The following is a 24,046-nucleotide window of genomic DNA, read 5'->3' as shown; positions in this document are numbered from 1 at the left end:
CTCGATAACAAATAACGTAGACTGCATGGGCTAAACACATAATTATATCGTAAGAAATGCAAACTGCAAGTTGTCCTTTTGGGAAGAGCTTTAAAATTTACTACTCCTGATGTCCGCATGACCGCATATAAAGCGCTTATTCTCCCATCATTAGATTATGCAGCCATAATCTAGGACCCCTTCACTCGGTCCTATATTATATTAACAAGATTAAAAACGTACAAAAAGGGGTGTGCAATTTATATATAACAGCTCTGGACGTTTTTCTGTTTCTGCCCTTTTAACCAGATCCAACTTGCCACAAATAACCCAAAGAAACCGGTAATCTAGGCTAAACTTTATGTATAAAATTGTAAAGGGGCACTATAAGTTAGACACTTCAGAGGTAATAACCTTTTCATTCGAGTATACCACTACACAAAGACACCTGTTAACAATTGCCCCGTTTCGCACACGTAACAACTCCTTTAAATAATCTTTCTTTCCGCGGACAATAACTGAAAGGAACCAGCTCACTAACACCCAAATTCAACAGCCTTCACTTACCTTGTTTACATCGTGTCTTGGTACTTACCATATGCCTTCTCTTTTAGTTTATATTAGTTTGTTTACTCTTATGTATCTATGTATTTGTTGGTTGCTTTGTTGTGATGTTTTCAACATTTGTACCCTCCTGCGAAAATTCCCAAAGTGGAATTGCAGTAACAATAAATAAATAAAAATAAGGGGCCAATTTGACGTCAACTGCGTTGCCATTCCTCTTTCGAGAGCCGACGCAGCGAAAAAAAATTTCCGCACAAGTGCACGCCTTCATACCCTGGACCCTAATTTACATCTCCCTATTCCGCCCGACCTTCCACGACGTTAACTGCACGAGTCCGTCTATTGCTTGGAGTAGCATGTTTCAATGCGTACTCCTTTCTTACCAGAATAACCAACAGCCAACTTTGTGACTTCTGCGGGTGCAACGAAACAATCGCACACCTTTGAGAGTGCCCTCGTTTCAACCCGCAAAGAGCAGCCCCCTCAGCCACCCTGGACCATCTGGATAAGCGCCCACTACTTGTGACACTACTGGGACTATGTGACAAATTGTGACTGCACACTGTGTAACGTAGGATAGGAAGGTGACAGTGCGTAACACTAGGAAGGCCTTCGCAGACTGCGAGACAGTGCCCACTGAAACAGTTCTGTATCCTGTGTGTATGCGTGTGTGCGTGTGTGCTTGCGTGCGTGCGTGTGTGTGTGTGTGTGTGTGTGTGTGTGTGTGTGTGTGTGTGTGTGTGTGTGTGTGCGCGCGCGTGTGGGTGTGTGTGTGTGCGTGTTTGTGTGTGTTTTCCTTTTTTGTAATTCTGTTTCTCTCTCTGACCTATCGCATCTCATTTCCCCTCCCCCGGTACAGGGTAGCCAACCGGAGATAATCTCTCGTGATCCTCCTGTCTTTCCTTTGCCTTTCTCTCTCTCTCTATCTCTTTTGACGACAACGACCGCTACGATGCTGACACAATTGCGGTCAGTCACTTAAATAATGCAACTTACAATGTGCCCCGTACTTATAGGTCGTCATTGCGCATCTGCATAAAGCGGTGATAATTCAGGCAATGCGCGAGTGCACTCATCAGCTGCGTTTGGTAAGCACGCGACCGTTTGGCGCAGCCCAAACCATCGTTATTACGAGCGCAAAAGCGAAAACGCGCTAATAGACAGTTTTAGCAGAGCGTCTGCTTGCGCTCCGCTCCGCAAACGTTTCACGCGCACCGGTGGCTGCATAGAATGCAGTGATTTCGCTTATCTAACAAGCGCGTCTCCCAGAGACGCCACTGACGTGCTCTCAGCTTGGCGGTAAAACGATTACGAAAGCATCTACACGCCCCCTGACGCACCGCTAAATCAGGTTCCTAGCGGAACGTGGTCAGCGTCCCACGTTCCGCTGCCGCTATGTGTGCTGTGCGCACGCGCGTCAGTGTTCTCGGTAGCGTTTTGCTGAGCGCCTGCGTGCCAATTGTTGTGATAGGCCGGTCTGAGCGAAGCGGACCGTAAACGCTTTGCTAAAACTCTCTAATGCTGTTAAACTGGTTAATCTCAAGACACCGATAAGGCAGCGATAACAATCTCAAGGCCTCCATGACATAAGCGTGCGTGCACAAGACGACAAGGGCTTGAGGACTCGGGTGTCATGCCCAAATATGGCACGAGCTGGTGCAACGTGCTGGTGGAGCTCGGGGATGATGTTGCTACAGGAGTGCTTAGCCTGGCTGTATAGGAGGCCTTATCTCCGTTCGAGTGTCTCTCTCCGGGTTACAGAGGCATTCGACCACGTCATCAATTTCACGTGCAAACATGACTAGAAGTCCACGAGACTTTCTTTAGAATAATTTTTGGTTCCTCGCCGAGCACCGTAGTCGGCGACCACTTGAAGATTCAGTCCCAAATACACGACTGTTCAAACGAAAATGAGCTAATTACGTCAGCTCATTTTCGTAACGTCACAGCAAACACGAACATCTTTCAATGACGGCGTCTCTCGGGATATACGTAGATTTGGGAGCGAGGAGACCCATTGAGTGCGCTTTTATGGGTGGAGCTTGTGCTGAATTCTTAGACTGTCACCCAGTACAATTGTTTCGGAGCCACAACATGTGTAAATCATCCTATTTTCCGAGTGCTCTGTACTAAAGTCTTTCCGCTCGGTATTCAAGCGCCGCGTAAGGAACAAGACGAAATGTCCCGCGTCGCCCAACTTCCACGACAAGCACCCTGCTCCAAAAAAAGAGCTCTCGCCCGTACGGGGGTCGACATTGAGATAAAAGCTCTCCAAGACGGCGTCCGCCCAGCTATGACGACGGCACTTCCTCGCGACACCAGATGCGCCGATCCTCTGCCATGGCACGCATGCACGCTCCGCCGGCGGAGCATCGCGAATGCCACCGTCTCGGAAGGAAACGGGCGTCCAGCTAAAACTGCCTGCCTACCGCCAGTGCATGCGCGAGCGAGCAAAAGAGATGGCGTGCCGAGCGTGCTCCCCCCTCCTTCTTCGTTTAATTTATGTTTTCCACTAAGTCCCTGCGCTCCCTCTTCTTCTTCGCCCTCTCAGCCCCGGAGAGATCACGTTGCCTCACTGAGTGCCCATGTCTCGAGCCTTATGGGGAGGTTTTTGTTTGGGCACCGGCGCCGGGGGCGCTCCGGAAAGAGAAACTGTGTCTCCGGCCTCAAGCAGGCGACGAAGAGTCGCGTGATTTGAGATTTTGCTTGCGCGCCCGGCTCTCAACATCGCTGTCTATCTGTTTTTATATAACTGTCCTCCTCTGTCTCTTCGCGGGCAACGTCAGGCCAGAACCGTAGAAAAGGGAGCGAATCTGGTTTTCTCTTTTATCACTTTCTCTCTCTCAGTCTCTCTCTCTCTCTCTCTGTTGTCAAAATGTCGGCCGGATGCAGTGCAGACACGTGAGACTGTCCCCGACCCGTCAGCTGGGCACACACGCGCAAGCAGACCGTCACTTGAAAAAGGACCGCTTTGCTTTCTTTCTTTCTTCGGCGATTTCGTTGTTCTTAGTGCGTCTTGTTGCTCTCCTCGTTTTTATTGTATCTTTTTTCTGCTTTCCTGTGTTTGTCTAGCTTCTAAATTGGTGCCAACGTTGTTGTTTTTTCGTTTACTTTGTTTTTTTCACACTCTGCACATTCGAAGCAGCCGGCCAAAGAGAATACTAGGATACTCTTCATGCATACGCTTTTAACACAACTGGGAAACTCAACTGGAGTCCGACAGCGACGATTCGAACTTGGAGTCATAAAAAAAAACTGCTTCTCTTCCTCTTCCCAAGACAAAGAGAAGGGCGTCGCTTAAAAAAAAAGATAAAATTAAAAAGCAGACAGAGAGAGCTCGTTCGAAGCACTAAATGTGCAACTAAGCGGCGGCACCCAAGATGCGGAGGTGCTCTTTTCGGTTGCACGCGTCAGCGCTCGGAGTCGTTCTCGCACCAGAAGCCGGCACGGCGCGAAAAAGAAAAAGAACGAAAGAAAGAAAAAGAGAACTCGAGATAAAGGAGCCCGACCGTCGTCAGAAAAGCGAAACGGCGCGTGTTGTTGAACTCGATCTTGCGCGACCAAACTACGACTACTATAAAGCCCGGCGTCAATCAACCGCGATGTGGAATGCTGCGCGGCGACCAGCGAGGCATTGACGCACACCACGCGTGCGCGACTCGGCGCGCTGGTCAATAGCCCGCCGTGCCGGCCTCTGGCTTTTAGATTTCCGGCAAAAAAAAAAAAACAGGGGGGGAATATAAGAAAACGCGTTTCCAGAAGTTCTGTTGTCTGTCTCAGTTCCCGCTCTTCGGGCCAGCCGCGTCCGATCGTCTCTTTCCGCGAGAGTCCCACGGTAAACATTGGCGGGTGTGAGTAACCAGCAGCCACTGCTGCAAAATGCAATTTTCTTTTTCCTTTCTTCCTCTTTCTTTTTTTTTTTCTTTTGCGACAACAAAACGAGTGCGGTGCCCTCGTGGGTGGCAGCGACGTTGCAGAGTGTGACGACAGGCGGCAACCAGCGTGTCAGGAAGCTCGCCCTGCGTCATTCAGTTAAAAGCCGGCCCGCATTGCGTGCCTGTGGAGAGCCAGAAGCAGCGTGTTGAACGACTGCTCCTTTTTCTGTCAATTTCGTGCGGCCATAACAAATAAACAGTAGAAAGAACTGAAATAATGGTAGTCTGCACATTGTAGCAGCACACCGAGGGAAGGTGTGCATAACGTGTATAGTGTCAATAAGCAGCGGTTCAAAGGCACACGTTGCACAATGCCCCACATATAAGTACAGTACATGTATAGCACACACACACACAGGTTCACGTACAAGTCGTGCATTGTATAATTATGCACATCGTACTACAAACAACATACTTTTATTGGTATCACGCGTGCAGTTTTGAAGCGGTTCCAATTCGCACAACGCAGCAGCCCAGAAGGATCAAGTACGTAACGTTCACTAGTAGTTCTGTGCGATTTCTCACGCCTCGCCTTTTCTCGGATCCCCGAATAACTCGCCGGACCCATCAATGAAGTTCTTCTTTTTCTTCTTCTTCTCTCTTAGTGCCTTTAAAACGATTTCCCTTCTAATTGTGACTTCGCGTCCGCAATACCTGAGCCCTCGGTAAATTACGGTGTCCATGCAGAGTTGGCAGTCACGGACGCCTTCTTGCTTCCGTCTCCGTCTTTCATCATCAGCAGCAGCAGCAGCAACATTATCATCAGCATCGGCGCTGTCGTCATTCTTCTTCTTCTTCTTCTTCTTCTTCTTCTTCTTCTTCTTCTTCTTCTTTAATGTGCACTGCAGGACGAAGGACGAACTGCAGTTACCCTTGCCTGTCATGATATGACTTCATCTTATGCTAGCAAATTGCTTAATCTCATTACTTCTTCTAAGCATGTTCTCCTGCCACACATTATGTTACTTTACCACATCATCCGTTATCTGACATGACCTTACCCCACTTTTTCTCATAATATGAACTACCAGCGAACTGCGTTTCATCTCTCTGGTTCACACTGCTGCCTTCGTCTGTCTTGACTTAACGCCTACAATTTTTCCTTCCGTCACTCGTTGCGCAGTCCTCATCTTATTTCAAAATTTCTTTGTTTTCGTTAAAGCGTCGGTTCTGTAGAGAAAGAGATAGGAGGGATGCACGTAATGGCAGGCAGCTGAATCAGAGGTACTTCCCCATCTTAACTAGAAGGGATCTGGTGGGGGAAGGGGGGGGGGGGGGGGCATGGAAAGGAACACAAATGAATTAAACTGCATACACAGTCCAACGATAGCAGGCAGGGCGTCTCAAAGTTTATTACAGTTTTGGCCCGATCGGTCTTAGGAACTGGCGCAGCAGAGACGTAGATTTATGCGCGGAATTATTTTGGAATCAGTGGCCTACAACTTTTTCTTCTGATAGTGAACGATTGTCCAGTCTTTCGAGCACTGCGCAGTTGTTTAGATTAGTACTGGAAGAATGCGTTCATTACGTCCTTTTCAACGACGTTGGTAAGCTGCCGTCCGCAACCGGAGTCTCCACCGGCGGTTCCCGCCAAACACCGTCCGCATTAGCGCGGTCATTCTCTTCGATCACCGCGACGTGCCTTCTCACAGGGAGAGCGCCAGCGCTTCCGTCGGCGACGGGTTTTTTCGCTCGGCTCATGTCGCGTTGTGCGCGTGTGTGTATATTTATACATGCGGAAGCGCTGAGATCATGCCTTACCCCCCGCGCACCCTGCGTCCGCGCCCCCTCCTCTCGTAACCCGGGTCCGCGCGGCGTCGAGTGTCCTGTTCGCGTCACCGTCTTTGCACTGCCACCGTCGCAGCTACCCAGAATAGGTAAACCGGCGCAAACGATGCTGCTGGTGCTGCTGTCGCCGCCGGGACCTTCCCCGACTGCGGGACCTCGCTCGAGCGCCCACGGCGAGACCCCGCGCTGCAATGCTTATAGTCGGCTCGGCGGGACGCGTGAGTGATGGTGGGCCGGGTCGCTCGACTGCCTCGGCAAAGCTGCGGATAAAAAATGGAATGCGTTCGTCGGAGGAGAACAAGCGCCCTAATGAGAGCCGCTCGTGGGTTGCTTGCGCGCAGAAGACGGCCACAGATGGAGGAGGGCGAGACTCTGTGCAATAATGGAAATAGTTGATATATATATATATATATATATATATATATATATATATATATATATATATATATATATATATATATATATATATATATATATATATATATATATATATATATATATATATATATATATATATCTAGCATTATGGAATGGAGGGTAAGCGAGTACACACCGTTACTCTAAATTCTTAGGTCTTATTGCCTAACCTGGTGGCTTGTTAATTGACAGCACATGCCGCTGGGCCAGCTGGTTCTTCGTAGCAGGTTATGTACACACAGCCTAGATGGAGGAAGGGAAGGAGAGAGAGAAGGCAGATCACGCAAACGTTCTTGAATCATCCATCTTCTGAGCTCACGCCGAAACGTGTTTGTTGACATTTGTGATATTAAGTGAACGCACTTTCGACGACGGGCGCAGTGGAATAATCTAAATTCCAGTGACAACTTGAGCAATTGGCGCATTTGCCTCGTGTGTGGTCAAGTAAATGTGCGCTTGTAGCACTGAGTGTAGTACGTAATTAGATTAAAGCTATGCACCCCTTCCGTTGTGTCCACAGGGGACTTCAGAGATAAGTCGCTCGGAGGTGGTGCATCAAAACTGCAATTTTAGCCTGCGGTGGTGTTGACTCGCCATTGCAGTCAGACTTCGGCCATCTTGGTTTGGGCAAGTATGACATGTGGGAAAGCACGGTCGTGGAAAATCTCGTATGCCTTATACTTGATAAGTTACTTGATAGACGAGAGTAATAATGCTTTCTGTTGCCTCCTGTTATCTATGCATGACTATGTCGTTGTGATGCATATGTTGAATTTCTGGTCGGCCAATGACAATTCTGTACGCCCGCTCTGCTTAATGCCTGGTACCAAGCTAGCAGTACAGAGTGAGTGAAAACATTACAGAAGATTTCCGGCGATTTGGGCAGGGTGGGGTCACAAGCACCCCAGCCTATCTGACGGTCTCGAGTCCTTGGACACGGGCGGCTTCCTCGGCGTGCCGGACGGCCCGCACTTGATCGGCGAGGTCGTGGCTGAGTGGGGCCGCCTTCCATCACGCCCCGCGAATCGAGCAGTATGGAATAAACAACAACTAAAATAAATAAAGAATTCGTGCAGAATATATTGAGATGCGCTAATTATATTGAATAAGCAGAGGTTCAATGTGTTCTTCTGCCTTTTCTTCTTCCTTTTTTTTTTACTTCGTGCTTTCTTCTTCTGTCACATACATATTTTTCAGCCTTTATCAAGATGATAACACTCCCACGGCTGGAGGTTCCTGAACCAAATTCAGCGCCCTGTTCTACACTCATTACCAAGATGAACTGATCAAGATCACAACGTGGAGCCCACAGGGTTAATTTATAGCAATTTTCTATTGCTTTATGCACGAGTGTTCAACATATTGCTACAGAGCGACCAAGACGAGAAATTAGCTACTCAACGGGACGGTTAACATAATAGTCTTGTTTATTCTTCGAAATTCAATTTTCAAAAAGTTGTGAATGGCCAAAAAAGAACATATAAGAAGGTGACGTATGTCATGTTTCCTAGTAACAAAGTAGCACCAATGGACCATTAACTTAGCACAGCTCTATTTACTTTCATCATGATGCTTAACACACATGCAAAATACGATACTATCACTGCGACTCATCCGTGGCCTCATGTTGTCGGCAAAAACCCACAACAGTTGCAGTATGCTCATGCAGCCGAAGTTGAGCAGCGCCAAGGGCAGGGGAAAAAAATATTAGCACCTGGGTGTCCGCACAACAATAGGTGCTTTTGTACAGGCTGCAAAATTACTGCTGTTCTCAACGCAGCTATGCGGAACACCTGGTCGCTGCTGCAGTGTCTCACCAGCGCTAGCATAAATATTTATGCCCAGCGGTCACTCGAAGCAGCGCTAATTCCGCCCGCTATACGTAGCGTTTCGTCGTTCTCTTTTCGACGACCGAAGATAAAAGGAAGAAATAAAGTGTACTCCAACCCCTCCGCCCTCGTTCCCGTACAACCAAGAACAGGACCAGCACAAGCGTCGTTTCGGAAAATGGGTGCAGAAAAATGCGACGCTGACACAATGTACGCGCCCCAGCGGGCAGGAAATCTGTGGTATCTGAAGCAACCCCGCTGCCAGGGACACCCAAAATAGGCAAACACCAGCTTCTGCTACTGCATGCTGTCTCTGCCGAGGTAGCAAAGATACGACTCTTGTATTGGTTCGCGGCGACGCATGGGGGCATAGGAGAAGTCTTTCGCAGCGCCGTGGGACGTCTTAACAATTAAAACCATGCAGTGTTATGGAAGCTGAGAAATACACTGTTCTGAAGAAGTCACTGGTGCGTGGCATAGAACACAAACAGCATAGTGATTCAGTCGTACTCATGTCATGCATATGTACGCTTCAAGTTTTTAGTCCATCGGTCCGTATTTCGTGCTCGACGACGGCCAAGAATAAAACATAAATGTAAGTTTTCGATCTGCGCGGCGCTTGCCAACTGTTCAGGACCTCATTAATTCAAAAGCTGCACGGTAGTCTTTGTCGACTGTGGCGTGGAAGTTTGTAACTTTGAGTAAACGTACCTTTCACCATCTCCTTTTTTTACTGAACATCTTACCGAGTATGTGCCCGCCTGAACTGAGCGTCGACGTGTTCCTAATCATTATCTTGGAATATTTGCTACTCTTTGGCAAGAAAGGCTAACCAAAGAAGTAGGGACGTCGTGCGTGCGTGTGCGTGTGGTTTGTGGGTGCGTGCGTAAGCGCGCGCGTGTGTGTGAAGGGAATCAATGTTGATCTTGAGTGCGAACTAAAGCTGTCACACTTGCTGTTTCTGATCGGGACACTCCACAAGTCTTAGATGCCCGCAGAGGTGTTGGAGGCGCTACCTTCTTTACTACTGCACAGCTTTGGTGACACGAAGTGATGGGAAGGAAGAGAGGACGAGAAAGAGGCGGATGACTGTCGGAAATGGCATGCCCTAGCGAGAAAGCCGGGAGGTGCCATTGCGCGCTCTATGGGCAACGCCGGGGACGCAGACAAGCCGCGGTCTCGCACGCCTGCGCAGTCAGCACTAAAGAAAGGCGCCCTGCGCGTGCGTCTTCGCGAGTCTCTTCGGAATCACCGCCATAGGCCTCCACGCGCGCAAAAGAAACATCTCCACGGGAGTCGCTGACTGGCGCGCCAGACACTCCGCGGAACGAACCAAATGAAGCAAAAATAGGAAACAGGAAGTTGCCACTAGAGTTGTTGACGCTCACTTTATTTCTTTACTTTTTTGTGACGCGAACTGACAGCAGCGCCGTAGCGTCATGTGTGGCGGAATTCCGAGCAGGGCGCGTCGAAAGAGCATGTAAAGCGCGCGACGGGTTTCAAACCGTCTCTGGTGCCACTTCGTCCATCAAGTGGCGAACGTTTTGGCTTGTTTTCTACCTGCTTTCCTTGCGGTCCTGTGCACAATTTTCCATACCCAGCAGCCGCGGCGGCTTCTTTGCCGTCATTAATTGCGCGGTGTTACTTAATTTAGTCGATGCAAAGAACTTTAATGGTTGCTGCAAATGCTGGCGTAGTTGGCCAAGACGCCAGGATTGCTATTCTAAGCTGAAGAGAGACCACAAAAAGCAATTATCCTGAGGCACACGCTTTCCTCGGTGCTGTGTGGCCGCTGTATAGGTTTACGTCCGCAGTGAGCTAGGGGTGGCTTGCACGAACATTTAATAACGAAAATAATAACGAATTTAAGAACGCCTTCTTAAATATTCCATATACAACGCCTAGTCTTCACAAGAACGCTTTCGTAAATTCGTTATTATTTTCGGTATCAGATGTTCGTGCAAGCTGTCCCAGGAATGCAAGTGCACGTATAGCTGTGTCACAAGCTCCGCATTGTCTCCTTTTGAACATCAGCCGTGTAAATGGATCACTTCGGTGCGTGCATTGCGACGTAGACTGCGGGTCCACGCTAAGACGACTTGCACTTTTGCGACTAGCGACAAGTTCTGGTACTTTCAAAGAAGGCTGTATAGCTGCGTGGGAACTAGACAAGTAACCGTTTCGAATAATATCCTTGGACTGGGCTGTATGAGTTCATGTGCATACGTTTCCCCAGAAACTGCAAATATATGGGCGTATATACTTCGCGCAAGGACGATAAGTACACAAGCAACAAACAGTGCTGGTGACTGAGCAAGCTGTTACTACTACAGTTCTTATAGTGGACTGTTTTGCTTCCACCAGCTAGCCGATGCACCTCGTTCTCAAGCCGACTACATATCACTACACTTATATCGCATCCATTTTACTTATGAATCGAGTAAATAAATTCGCATAGATGAGTGGTGGCTGGAAAAAAGCGTAATGCTATACATCATTAGAATGTGTGTTCAGGAAGAGAAATCCATGGAGATGCGTGATCAATATATTCTCGAAAAAAAAAGAAAATGACACGTCTGATTACACTTCATTATCTCCAAGAAAAAGTCGCCATCCACAATTCATTTTTTGCCTCTTGTTGCCTGTATTTTGCCTCTATGTCTCCCATCAGAATAAGAGTGGCATTTCTGCTATTCTGGAAGCGTAATTTACCAGTTCAAACCAACGTGGTGCTATTCTCTGCATAGTACCCTTCAACGGAGCACGCAGGACAAGGCGGGACGCGTATGGGCGCCACCAACCCGTACATGTTTGACCCGCATTTACTGTTGGAAACAGTTTCAGCAGCTAGATATGGCTATAATCCCACATTCCTCACGAACCCACCGTTCACCATGTGGCGAAAGTTATTTCATCGAGAATTGCAGTGCGTCGTAAAATAACAGTAAAGCTTACTAAGCAAATGTTCAGCATTAGTTGCTGCCACTGTCGAGAAAATTTCCGACGATCCGTCCCTGCGATCGCCCAACACGGCCCGCAGAAAACGACGCGTTCTATACGCGCGAAAACGTTTCCTGGTGAGCGCCAGCGTCTCAGACCGGAGTTCAAACACGCCGGGTCGTTATCGCGCAGCGCCGCACAAGGGATAGGGAATCGCACCAAGAAAAAAAGAAAGGAAAACAAAGAGAAAGGAAAGAAAAAGACAGGAGAGCTGCGAATAAAAATAAAGGTTCCGGAAGGGATACGAAACGGACGCCAAAATACGCACTCGAATTGGAAACACGTGCGCGGCGTCCCTGGCGCATTTCAAACGCGCAAGGCGTATTTCAGGGCGGGGTCAGCGACCCCCTCGGCGCGAAGCACGGCAGCGCCGCTCGAAGGGAGAGGAGCCGGCGGCACGGTGCTGATGCTGCACTGTTCGCTTTGCAAAGGCCCGCACAGCCGATCGTGTCCGCGACAAGCTGGGTCTCGTCATCCCAACGAGTAGCAGCAGCGCGGTTGCGCCGTCGCGAAGCAACGCTACCGGCGGCGACCATCAGCCAGCGTCCAGCAGCCCAGACGCGTTGCGGAACGTGCAAGAAGGGCGAGAAAGTCGGCACGCACCGAGTCCGAGGAAAAATTGCTCGCCTTCGCACCTCAACAAACGCACACGGAACGCATCCCCCCTTCATCTCAACCTCTGGCTGTAACCTTTGCACTCAGTGAACCCCGTTGCTTTTTTTCTTTTTTTACCACCTCGAAGACGTCGTCCAACGAACCTTGTTTATTCACGAGCCGCACGCACCTGTGCACACAAACACATACAAACGAGCCCGCATGCACGCACACTAGAAGCGTATACCGGTCTGCGCGTAACCCTTCTCCGTGGGAGTCGTAGATTATTTCACCTTTCTTTTGTTTTCTCTTTTTCCTGGTTCGCGCATTCCGCTCGCGCCGTGCACCTCCCGTCCACTGGAGCGAAGAGAAATGAGCGAAGTGTCGAGGCAGTGCGACGAGGAATAAAAACAACAGTAAAGGTAGAGCTAGCGACATTTGGGCCAAACGCGGTGACCCTTGAGGCCGACCCGTACGAGTACGCACACGCGGTATTTCCCTCTCCCTTTTTTCCTGGGTGCACGAGCACGCCACGATGTTGATATCCGGAAATAAAGAAGCGACAGTAAAACAGTCAAGTATCGCCCTTGGAGCCTCGTTGGAGGTGCGATGTTTGGTGGGAGCCTGTGAGGTATGCGTAGCCTGCCTGCGCGCGTATCTGTCTGCGAAGATGTTCGCGTTCTTGGAAAAGAAGAGGGGGGGAGTCACAGCAACTAGTGCGCGCCGCGCTAGCTGTCGGCGCGACTCCTGATGCAGCGCGCGCGGCTCGATTTATGCGTCGGAGTATAGAGGTGTAAGGAAGTTCCTGAGGGCGGAGCGATGTTTTGATAGGTCTCTGTTTTGCGTCTTCTTTCTCTCTCTTGCGATGAGCTCCGAGGTGGACGCCCGGTGGCGTCGTTCACAAATCACCTCGAGAAACCTGCGCTCTTGGTTTGCTCCTTCGTGTGTGCTTTCGGTTTGTACGTCCACGTGGCGGCCCGTGATCGAGAGAGCGAGTTTTGTATGAAACACTCTTAAAGGGGCCACGAAACGACGGAGGCAACTTCCCGAATCAGTTGATAAAGTGTCGCAGTTCATATCGCGCGGTTATTTGAACAGGGCCCAGCAACCTTCCGGTGCTCGGGAGGAACTCATTTGGCGTTGGTCCGGAACGGCCACCCTTGTCTAAAGAAAGCAAAAAAAAGGCTGAGTTGTATTTAGGAAGCAGACGTATGCTTGAGACTCCACCCAATTGTAATAGTCAAGATATTATTTTCGAAAGCGGCTATGCAGTCAGTGACAGAAGGCTCTGACGAACAACAAAAGAAAAAGAACAAAAAAAAAGAACTGCGAATTCGGCACGAGACAACAGATGTTATATTTAGCGATGGCTGAAAGTGATGCAAAAAAAAAAAATAAAGGGTCCTATTAGGGGCTCGTCTTCGTCGTGACGAAGACGAACCCCTTGTCGACATCATGGCCTCAGGCATCTCTTCTTCAGTCAATGTGTGTGTCAGCTAGAGGGTTGGTCAGCTCCTTAAATTAAGGCTGTGTCAACATTACTGAAGGCCTTCGACGCTGGTCGACATACGCGACAGGCCATGAGAGCGACGACATCATCTGGACAAAAGCAACGGCGAAGCGCAGCGTAAGTAGTTCGGCAAGTGCTGCCGGCTCAAAAGAAGGAAAAGGAAACTGCGTGATATATGAAACGCGAAGCCTGATGTTCCCTTTTCATCACCATTATCGTTAATATTCCCGAAGCCACCGTCAACGACTCTTCAGGGCAACGATGTAATGGGAGAGGGGAGCTCCACAAAAGAAGCGAAATGGTGTCAGCTAATCGAAGCGCAGTGGCGGCTGCTGTGGATATCGTCGCCCCATTCACAAAATCAGTCGATCGCAAGGAGGAGGAGGAGGACGAAAAGACTCCTCCCGTGTTGTGCGTGTGTGAGTGTGCGTGAGGTGCAACACGCGCGTGCACCACGCAGGTCCGTGATAGACTCTTTCCGCAAACTACCAGCAAGCAGCAGCACCGAGCGGGTAAGCCGGCAGACGACGCCACGCTGCAAAAGGGCCGCCGAACCGCTGCTGCTGCCGCCACGCGTGCCGTCGAACTTGGTGTTATCTTTGTTTCTTTCCTTCCGAGAGAGGGAGAGCGAAAGAAAGAGGGAGAGGATGCAGCATTGGGAGGACAGCTCTCTGAGAGGGCGCGCAGCGGAGGAGGCGCGGCAGAAGGAAGGAGAGGGAGCGCTTGTTTCCCTCGCCCTTCATAAAAGGGCCCCGGAGCGGGCAAGAAGAGTCTCGAGGAAGCAGCTCGGCGCGTTTATTCGACTCTCGGAAGGCAAAAGCGCCGTTACGTGCAACGCACACACACGCACACACAGGACACCGGCGCCGACGTCGTCGCCCCTTTGGACATCACCTCGTTCTACGGGACAGAGCCTGTGCGCAGTGCGTTTCTGCTGCGGCATTGTTCCAAACAACCCCTCGACAGAGGCAGAGTAGCTTCCAGTGACGCCCAGGAAGAGCCTGAAACACACACCCTCCGGCGTACTTTCGTCGCAGCAGCACCAGCAGCAGCAGTCATGGCCCCGGTGTACGATTTTCGCCACGTTGAATTGGATAAGATTGGCCGCGGAAAGAGGTGAGACCCGGTGCTTTGCGCCTTGATGCCGACAGTAATGTTGAGCTGTGTGGTGGTGGCGACGAGCCATTTTACGGTGTTGTGCTGCTGCTTGCGAACTGAGTATAGAGAAAATTCGGGATCCTGGGAAAGGGATTTCGGGAAGCTGGGTGCGTGGCAACAAGCCCCGGCGTTTATGTAAGGGTGTCGCGTTTTCTGAAAAAACAACGTGGTTTTGTTAGCGAAGAGTGGTAGACAGCGTGGGTCTTGAGTGCAGTTAGTTTCAATTGCGCAGGTGCACACTTTGCAGGTGGTGAATGAGAAAAAAAAAAGACAGATGGATATTTATCATAGTAGCGCCCTTCACTTGTTCTCTGCGGTAGAGTTCTACTAAGGGCAGCGTTTTTACCGTCCAGCATACACTTGTGTGCCTTACTCAACCCACCGATCGTTCGGAAGAAGATCCTTGTGGCTCGGCTCCAACGACAGGCAAGATATGCCACATTTAAATGCGGCACTACAGTTCGTTTTTGAGACTGCCAACATAGTGATTACGAAAAAAGAAGAGAAGGTACGATTGCGACCTCGTAGCTTTGCCTTGACCAATTTTGAGTGCGAGATAAGGAATATGGAAGCCGAGCGGGAAATCGAGGTGATTGAATGCGCTACTGGTCCTGGCTGTGACGACGTTGGCTAAAGTTTCACTAGTGAACGCCCTTGGACTGAACTGCGACTATGGCGACACTTGCAGTGGTCTCGCTGTGCTGTCCGTGCATATAACTCATGTTTCATATAGCTTGACTTCGGAATGACAAAAATGTAAGCACATTTCGCGTATGAGCAAGAACGAGTGAAGGATAGCGTTACCTTATCTCGTTATATCTTAGTTTCAAAGGTGTTTGATGGATATTATCACTCGATTTTATCCTCGTGACCTTTTTTCATTATTAATAATACTATTACTTTATTATTTTTATTTATTTTTTGCAACTTCGGCTTTTACCATGCCACAGACTATGCGGCATCTCAGTGATATATCTACGTAGCAGTATTTGTTGTATCGAGTTACTCCTGCTCTCTATGTGTGGATATGAGTCGTTGGGATAAATGAGACCTAAACTAATTGCGCGACGTAGCTCGCAATTTTCTTTTTAGGCTATGGCCCGTACAATGCGTGATTGAGTAGGACATTTTTGTCTGAAATCCATCAGTGGGACATTCTGAACGATGCCCGCCACTTTGACGTGTCGCACGTTTCCGTCAACGCCTGCTTGATTATGGAGAGCGTCACGAAGCAAAAGAGAACCACAGAAGCTCGGCAGCTTTTCCAGCCAAGCTGGCGGTGTTCCTGGCCAAACGCCCGCGCGTTCCTTTCCGCTTTGCTTCCCGCCCAACTTGCAACACTGCGTCTAGAAGCCGCACGTCCAATGTAGAGGCGCGCAGCGCCACTGTCAATTAGCGCGCATCGCAGGCTAATTGATGGCGCCATGATGCTGGCGACATAACGCAAGCTATATCTCTTTACTCGCTTTCCTTTCAGAGGGAGATAAACAATCTTGTTTAACGCAGTCTCCGGGCGCTCTTGGCTCGTAGTCGCTTTCATATGACTTCCCGTTAAACGTGCCGAACGACGTCGACGACTTTGGAATTGTAAAACATTGAGCGAGACGTGGCAAGCGGGGGCCATAGATTGTTGTCTCCGAACCACAGCTTTCTGCTACGTCGACCGTTAACTTCCAAACCACGCTGTTTATCATTTAGCTTCTTCACTAATACTGTTGCAAAACCCGTTTCATTCCCTCTCCTTTTTCCTCTCGACCAGAAAGTAACTTCCGCGTGCACGAGGAAACCGAAGAAGAAACGTCGGGTCCCTTGCATCTCAGATTATCGAAGCTCAACGTTTATTCCCGTATACGCGCTGAGGTTTTAAAGAGGCTTTCCAGATATGAGTAAGGCTTCGGCGTTGTCGGCACGTGGTACTACAACGTGTTTATCGCAGAAACACGAAACCGCACGACGGCACGGGGACACAAGGAGCGTGAGAACGCCACGCGTGTACCACCGGCACCAAGGGCAGCGCTCCGCGCATCCGGCAGTGCCGTTATCCACGGGGCCGCCGCGGCGCAATCAACCTTGCAGCGGCGGCGACGCTATGTGGGAAAGCCGACCGAAGCGTGTGCATGCGCGCGCGGCAAGAAAGCCGCCGCAGCGCCGGCAGGTCAAAGTACGCTGCGCGGCGCGCACTCGCCGCGTTATGCGAGGGGTCAGGGCATAATTCCTGCCTCCCAAGAAAAGAAGACGCCTCGCTAGGCTGACGATCGCGCGTGACGAAACGCAGCCTAAACATCATCGTCGCCGTTGCCAAAGGCGCCACTCTCCCTCACCTTCCCTTCCTCTCTCTACGATGTACCCCATTACATTATGCAGCAGGGAGCCCTGCTCGTGAGAATGGCGCAGAGCTCAGCGCCTGATAACAACAATACGCGAGAGGCGGTCGGACGACTCCGTACGTAGTACATACATAACGTTACGGAATGCCGCCCTCCCCTTCCGCCCGTTTAACGTTACTCCCGTGTGCGGGATTGCTTGTTCCGTTTCGTTTACTCCGCGGTAATCACGACGCGTCAGGCTGCGATTGATGCGAGGGGACCTGAGAGCCACCGTAAGCGCGCCTTCCCTTGATATCAGCGGGGTGTCCGTTGCATGGACGCCCAAGCCGCAACAAGCAAACGCATTCCAAGAAGCGCCAGGCACGCAGGCAGGCGTCCCGAGGTGAGCGGTGTCGGCGAACTCCAGCGAGCGGGTGAGGAACGCGGCGCGCCGGCAGACAGCTACAAGGAGCGACCTGCTGCGGCTTCGCGTCAGTTGCTGCCGCAGCCGGCCGCTGCAGAAGCCGATGTGCGCCGTCTGTTGCTCGCCTCTCGGGGCTGCCTGGCGGCCGGCCGTGAGCAATTGTGCCCACGGGTGGAATGGAGGTAGCCCGGCGCTCCTGCTGCGTGCTGCATATGGGGGTTCGACTAGAGGCAACAGGAGCAGCAGAAGGAAGCGTTGTCTCGTCTCGAGCGATAGGAGAAGACCACTGCTGCGCGTGAAGCGGGAGGCTGCAGGGGCTCCCCCCGTGGGCGCGCTAGCGGGCATACAGTCATTTAGCGGCCGATTCCTGCTGCTCGCCTGCAGAAAGCAGCCAGCGAGTGTAACTTAGGCTTGCCTCTTATTTTCCTCTTGTCACTGCACGAAGAGAGAGCACGCGTTCGAGCCTGTGCTCTCTCCTCCCACCCTTTATTTTCTGCACTTTTCCGGGAGGAAGCGTGCAGCGGTGACGCAGGGGAAGCGCTGCAACAAAGCGACCTGGCACGGCAGTTCTTTTCTTCCCTTCCCCTCGGCGTAGAGTTCAGCTGTGCACGGAAGACCGCGGCGCAGAAAAAAAAAAGGAAAGAAAACGCGAGCGCCCAGAAAGAAAACTCGCGGTGATGATCACGAGCGACGCTGGTCGTCTGCCGGCGACGGCCTGGGGTTACGCGAGAAAAAGAGTGAACCTGTTCTACCACTCTTGCCGAGTAGCGCGCGCGCGGCCACGCACGCCGAGGATGCCGCTGCTGCGCCCCTTTGCAACGGAAGAACGCGCAACCGCGAACTCGAGCGAGCGCCGTCGCGCACGCTTTAAATGAAGAAAGAACGGTGGCGAGAAGCGCGAGGAAGTCGCTTCTGTTGCGTGCCAACAAGATCAGGGCGTGCTCTGCCTCCCTCCGTGGGTTTCGTCGCTTCCCGGTCCTCTCGTTGCCACATGTCCCGAGGGATGCGATCGATTGAGTGGTCTAGACATTGCCGCCAGAACGTCTCGGAAAGTGGTGGACAAACGGGGTGCACCTGTCACTGGAGGAGCGGTCGGACGGACTTTGTGTCGCTGAGGCGAGGCCATTCAAACAGTGTTCGTTGTAATAGCCTGACGTTTTCGAATTGATGAGCATTCGTTAGATAGCACGCGTACTTGACACTAACTCTGCACAAGTGTGGAAGACGGAAGGATAAAAGCAAAAAGGAAAGAAAAAAAGAAAATTGGTCCAACTATCGGAGGATGATTGCCTAAATAAAAAATATCAAGCGATAGCTTCCCGGCAGGTTCTACTGGTCAATGTTTTGAGGCGCGTGGGTGTTGTGACAGGATCGGCCCGAGTTGCAAACCATGGTAAAACTATTGGGGGGACACGCACATAATGCACTGGTGTCAGACCGGCCTAGCTTTGATTACACACTATCTCCAGAATCAGCCCTGCAGTGTACTCGGCCGTTCACGCATTGTGGATGGAAGAGTCAAAGAAGGCTGCGCTTTAGTAATGAAGCATCGTGTACCGTGTTGAGAATATGGTGTCTACAACTCAAGGAAGCTCGACCGAAGGATGTAGCGTCTATTCAAAAACGCGCAGGGCTACCGTAGACGGAGGGAACTCAATACCGTTAGCATTGTGTTTGGCGTTTATGTTAGTGGGACGACACTAAAGGTGATGCATAAGCCTCAACAACTTTCTTCAGCTTGTAAGTGGGCCAGTGCCAGGAATGCAATAGCACCACTATAAAGATTGGCCTTAGATGCGCTGGGTTCGCTGTGGTTGTTGACTTTCGGAACAGGCGAACACCGTATTGCACAGTGTGTTAGAAATCGTAAGCACCTTCGCCAGCAAGTATCGATCCGTTATGTTAATCCTTCAAAACACAGTAAACCGCGAGGCGCTGTCACGGTATAGGCCGAGCAAAAGAGGAAGTGTGTAAGCTTCTAATGGAAAAAGCACGTGTCCCATGTGCATGACAGGACGACAAGCGAGCCGACGCTTGCCCATCGATTCTCCGCTTGGCTTTCTTTGACGAGGCAAGGCGTCCAGCTTGCGATGAGCGAGGGACTGTGTGATGAAGTAGATTTAGGCTGCACCTAAGGATGCGATGGTCTAGACCTCCCCGCGCTTACTATAAGCATCGTGCGCCCTTTAGACTTCGGCGAAACCAAAATGGTTGCTGCTGAAGGAATCCCAGCTCCCACGTGATTCTCATCATAGATCAACACGTGTACGGAGGCTCCGAACCAGTCAAAGCCAGCAGTTTTCTGCATTTCAGACGCACCTTCAAAGCGCATTACCATCAGGGGCACTATTCCGGAAGCTGTCTAACTCCGCCATATTGTAAATAATCGCCATCTTGTCTGCTCTGATTGGCTCACGAGGCTGCTACGGCTTCTCTGGTTGGCTCAAAAGGTCAACATGGCTAAGTTCGGCAATATGGCGCAATTTGGCAGTGCAGAACACAGTTACTCCACCGCGGCTCGGAACGCCATCTCGGCATCATCATTTCCGATGGCCGAGGCCTAGCTCTTCAGACACAGAGAGCCACAACTCTCATGTGCGCCGATCTTGAAACGACACTGTCAAGCCAGGTGACAAACGGGCTCACGAACCACATTACATGACAGCACGTCTGGATGCTGGCCACTGCAGCTGAGAGAGCGTCTCCCGAGAGTTTTATGGGCACGCAGCACGCATGGCAGGCGGATACCGACGGAAGGCTCCTCGATTCGTGCGCATGTGCGCGCGTTGTACCCCCGTCGCGCAGGAGGCTTTTCACCTCGCTGTGAGAAGAAAAGGCGCAGAAGAAGCCGGGCTCCTTCGCTGAGCGATGCGCCGGAAACCATCTGCTCCGCTGCCGACCCCCCGAACGGCGCCGCCATTGTGAGGGCCGAGCCCGAATGGGAGCTCGCCTGAATGCGGATCGCGGGCGCACGACGCCCGTGCAGGAGCGCCGGCGGCAAACAAAAACGTACGGTTCCGGGAGACGGAAACATTTGCGCCAGCGATGAGTGAGAGGGGGCGCAGTGAAGGTCCCGCGGTGAAAGAGGAAGCCAGGTGCTGCGGGGCGACGCCCCGGTGCTTCGACGGCCGCCGGGAACAAACGTCGCTGTCGATGTCGCACGTCGTGCCGCGGCCTCGCCGGCCAGCCATGCCCCGAGCGAGCGTCGCAAGGCGTGGTGCCGTCGCGCCGGGGAGCGCTCGTTAATGGCGTCGCAAGACGCTGCTGTGGGTCTCGGCGCGGCTCGCATCGAAAGCTTCTTGTTGGGCTAGTCGATGTATTCGACCGAAATGCACGCCTCTAGCGCTGCAGGTGACCAAATTAATCATCATAAAAAATCCTGATTAGAGCACTTAAGCTATCAGTCATTTCCATTCATTCATTCATTTGTAATATATGGGCTGTTGCAAACACAGAAAGCACTAAGTCCATGAGAATCGCTTGCTGGTCCTCGTCTGCTCCGTCATCTTGTGTCCCTTATCGCCAGCTTGTCGTATAACCGCCAAGGCAAAAGACAATTATGCCTGTTTCAAATCCGTGTTCCCTTTCTACGGGCTTTCCACGTCATGATGTAAATACAAGTTGAAACACTGAAGCTGCGAACGTGCGCGCTAATATACCCGCGGGCGAGCGCTACACCTCTTAACCGGCGCGGCTTGGTGTAGTCGAAGCGGGTCGATGATCTCCGAATGACGTTCCCACGACTTTTGATTTCGTTTTTATCTACACGGACGCTTGAGTTCAGGTTCAAGTGAGAGAATCGGCCTGTTGTACAGGTGCATTGTCTGTAAATATATGATCACTTTGCGTGTATGCGGGTGTCTCCTGTGTCAGGTTGGTCATTTGAGATATGTCCTTATGCAAGTGCCGTCGTATTGCGCACAACTGTAATCTCTCTGCGGTACGCTATATTGTTTCTTGGCAGTAATGTCCAATGTTGAGCGTATATTCCCCACAGCAGCGCTGAGATCGTGTTTCAGCGTTTGTTCACTTCACTGCCTTAAAAGGATTTCGTTATGCAAGAGGCCTGTCGTACGGTTCTTATGTTACTCTGTAACTTCTTTGAATTCGGTTATGCCTGTCGTGTAGCGCACTTTAGTGGTTCTTTATTTTTCAGATCATTCAACACTGCTTTAGTTGCTGTGTTCGAATAGAACAAACCGCGAGAATGTCGTAAATTCGGACCTAGCTTGCCGTGTTTCATCGTATCTTGTCGCACTCTCCATCGTCCTTTGTTGTGTCTGGTGTAATTCTCTTCTGGTGTATTCTGTTCTATAGATAGGGTAACGAGGTGCGGTAGCGTTGTTCCTATATAAGTCGAAGGGGGTGAACACTCTCTAGTTTTTTTTTCGCGAGGCCGTGCAATCTATAACGCACGCGTCCTTATATATATACACGGCAATTCTCGAATGCGGAACGGACATTGCCTACTTACTCGTCTTAGGCTGCTGGCACATCCTGTAAGGCGCCTTGGCAAGAGCTCTCACGCGCTACTCGTCGCTCGCACGTCTGTAAGTGGTGCGTGAAGGGGCGACCTTAAAAAACGACAGGCCCAACGGGACAAAGCAAAAAGGAAAATAAAGAGAAAATAAAAGCCAGCCGTAAGACGAACAAGACAGACAGTAGATGCCTGCGGGGAACCACGAGGAAAGCGAGAGAGGGGGGGGGACCTGCTGGCGCACGCCGGTGCGTGTGACCTTTGGCGAGCCACGCATATGTGACCCCGAGCACGACCGCAAACGCGCGGGCAGGGAGATGATAGTCGTGGCGTGTGCGGCTGCGCGCCTCGTGGAGAAACTAGACGAGTTGTCGCAACGACAAAAAAAGCGTGCAGCGCTGTTGCGAGGCTAACGGAGGGAGCGCGAGCGTTCCAGCGCACCACATATCTCTCAGTGATATAGCTATCGACTGTCGCTGTAAGACCATTGGCTCTTCACTTGCTTGGATGTGTCCGGATTCATCGCCGACGGCGCTTGTCGTGATACATTTGATACATATATAGATTCGCACCTGTATGTACATAGTACACTTGCAGAGGCATCGATTCTGGCGAGCGCCCTTGTATATCACGGCGAAGAAAACTCGAAGACGGGACAAAGGTCTAGGGACACAGAACACAGCGCAGTTAAGCTTGTTGTCGTTCTCGCTCTGTTTTTTTCGCGCATGGTAAGTCGCCAACCAGCTCACTTTAGGTCGGAGCTGTTTGTGCCTTTATGTATGTGCATGTGAGAGGCAATCACCCAGAGCTACTCCAGCTTACGTCTAATGGTTTTGTGCTACACGTGTCAATTATTCAAAGCACGTCCTCTACGCCGAAAGCGCAGTATAACCGCTAAGCCTCGACAAAGACAAGAAATCCTTTACTGGGCTAAATAAGTCCGTGTGGCACAGACTTCGATTAGTTACTCCGGAGTAATTATAATTGTGCCTTCACAATGTATCCACGCTATCCTTCCAAAGTTTGGAAGCCTATCGTTACGGTTATTTGGCCAACTCATGCTCAACAGCTGCTCATTATCAGGATTGCCAGCGCGCGTCCACTGATACTATATGAGCTCACCCTGTCCGGCCTGCCCGAACTCGCTACTAAGTGTAGCATGGGCCACTTGCCACTATCCTCTCGGCTGCAAGAATAGTGACCGCTTCGGCGCGGCTCGCAGCGTTCTCGATAATGCACGCTTTTAGTAGGAGACGGCTCGTACAGCGCCGTAGAGCCGTTTCGCAGGTTTGCCTTGACTCCGTACCACTTGTCTTCACTTCGTCGTGCTTTGATGTGTTCGCATCTTTGTTGTCTCACGAGCCTCGGTGGGCGTTCAACGCCACGCTCTGTCCTTCGTGTCATTTCAGTCGACTTAGCGCCTGCTTGCATGCAAACCATGAAGTGTCCTCGCATGCTTGTGTCAACGAAAGTGCCGCAGAACGACATTGACTTTCGCCCACTCTGGTAAGCGCGCGCGCACAGAGACTTTCCGTTGTTCCGAACGCGTACGCAGCTTTTGCGCGCAGTGCGCTAAACGTGAATTAATTAACTCGGCATATATAGGCGTACTTTTGCGACGAGGCGTATTCCGGGGCGTCGTGTTTCACGGCCTATTGCGCATACCCTAAGCATGTCTGAATACCGAGAAGAGATGAACACGTGGACGTGGTAGGCACGTTTGTCCGCATATGGGCATTCTCGAATTTCACTTGATGACAGCTGTGACGACCCAGTGTCACTAACGGCAACTTGGCCGGCCCGTGCTCTAGCATTCAGGGTTACAGTTCATTGCGTAAATGGTCGATGGCACGCGAATCATGTGTGTCAGCGACAATATCAGCGACTTTGGTTGAATATACAAGAACGCATGCTAACGACTAATTTGCCGACGCGGTCTTGCGACGCACGCCGATTCAAGCTGCAAAATGAACAGGAATTCGTTGTCTTACTGAAACAGAGGCATCATACTCGGCTGTCGGCTCAGTTGCTTAACAAAACAACGCATTTCTCATTTTGTAGGAGC

At 50.9% G+C, this 24,046-nt stretch overlaps 1 protein-coding gene across 2 annotated transcripts in view; it reads left to right on the top strand.

Annotated features, from left to right (window-relative positions):
* The first annotated feature begins 14,377 nt into the window (after positions 1-14,377).
* Jupiter (microtubule-associated protein Jupiter) overlaps positions 14,378-24,046 on the top strand; it is a 71,410-nt gene continuing 61,741 nt past the window's right edge. Inside the window, exon 1 of one of the 2 annotated variants that reach the window (XM_070535140.1) lies at positions 14,378-14,732. In XM_070535140.1, coding sequence (XP_070391241.1) covers positions 14,674-14,732 — 59 coding nt within the window. In that variant the 5' untranslated portion in view covers positions 14,378-14,673. The remainder of the gene's footprint in view (positions 14,733-24,046) is intronic. The other variant, XM_070535138.1, reaches the window with a different exon arrangement.

The sequence above is a fragment of the Dermacentor albipictus genome, chromosome 3 (assembly GCF_038994185.2).
Source record: "Dermacentor albipictus isolate Rhodes 1998 colony chromosome 3, USDA_Dalb.pri_finalv2, whole genome shotgun sequence".
NCBI lineage: Eukaryota > Metazoa > Arthropoda > Arachnida > Ixodida > Ixodidae > Dermacentor > Dermacentor albipictus.
Note: the sequence above shows the minus strand (reverse complement) of the source record. Positions and strands in the feature narration are given on the sequence as shown.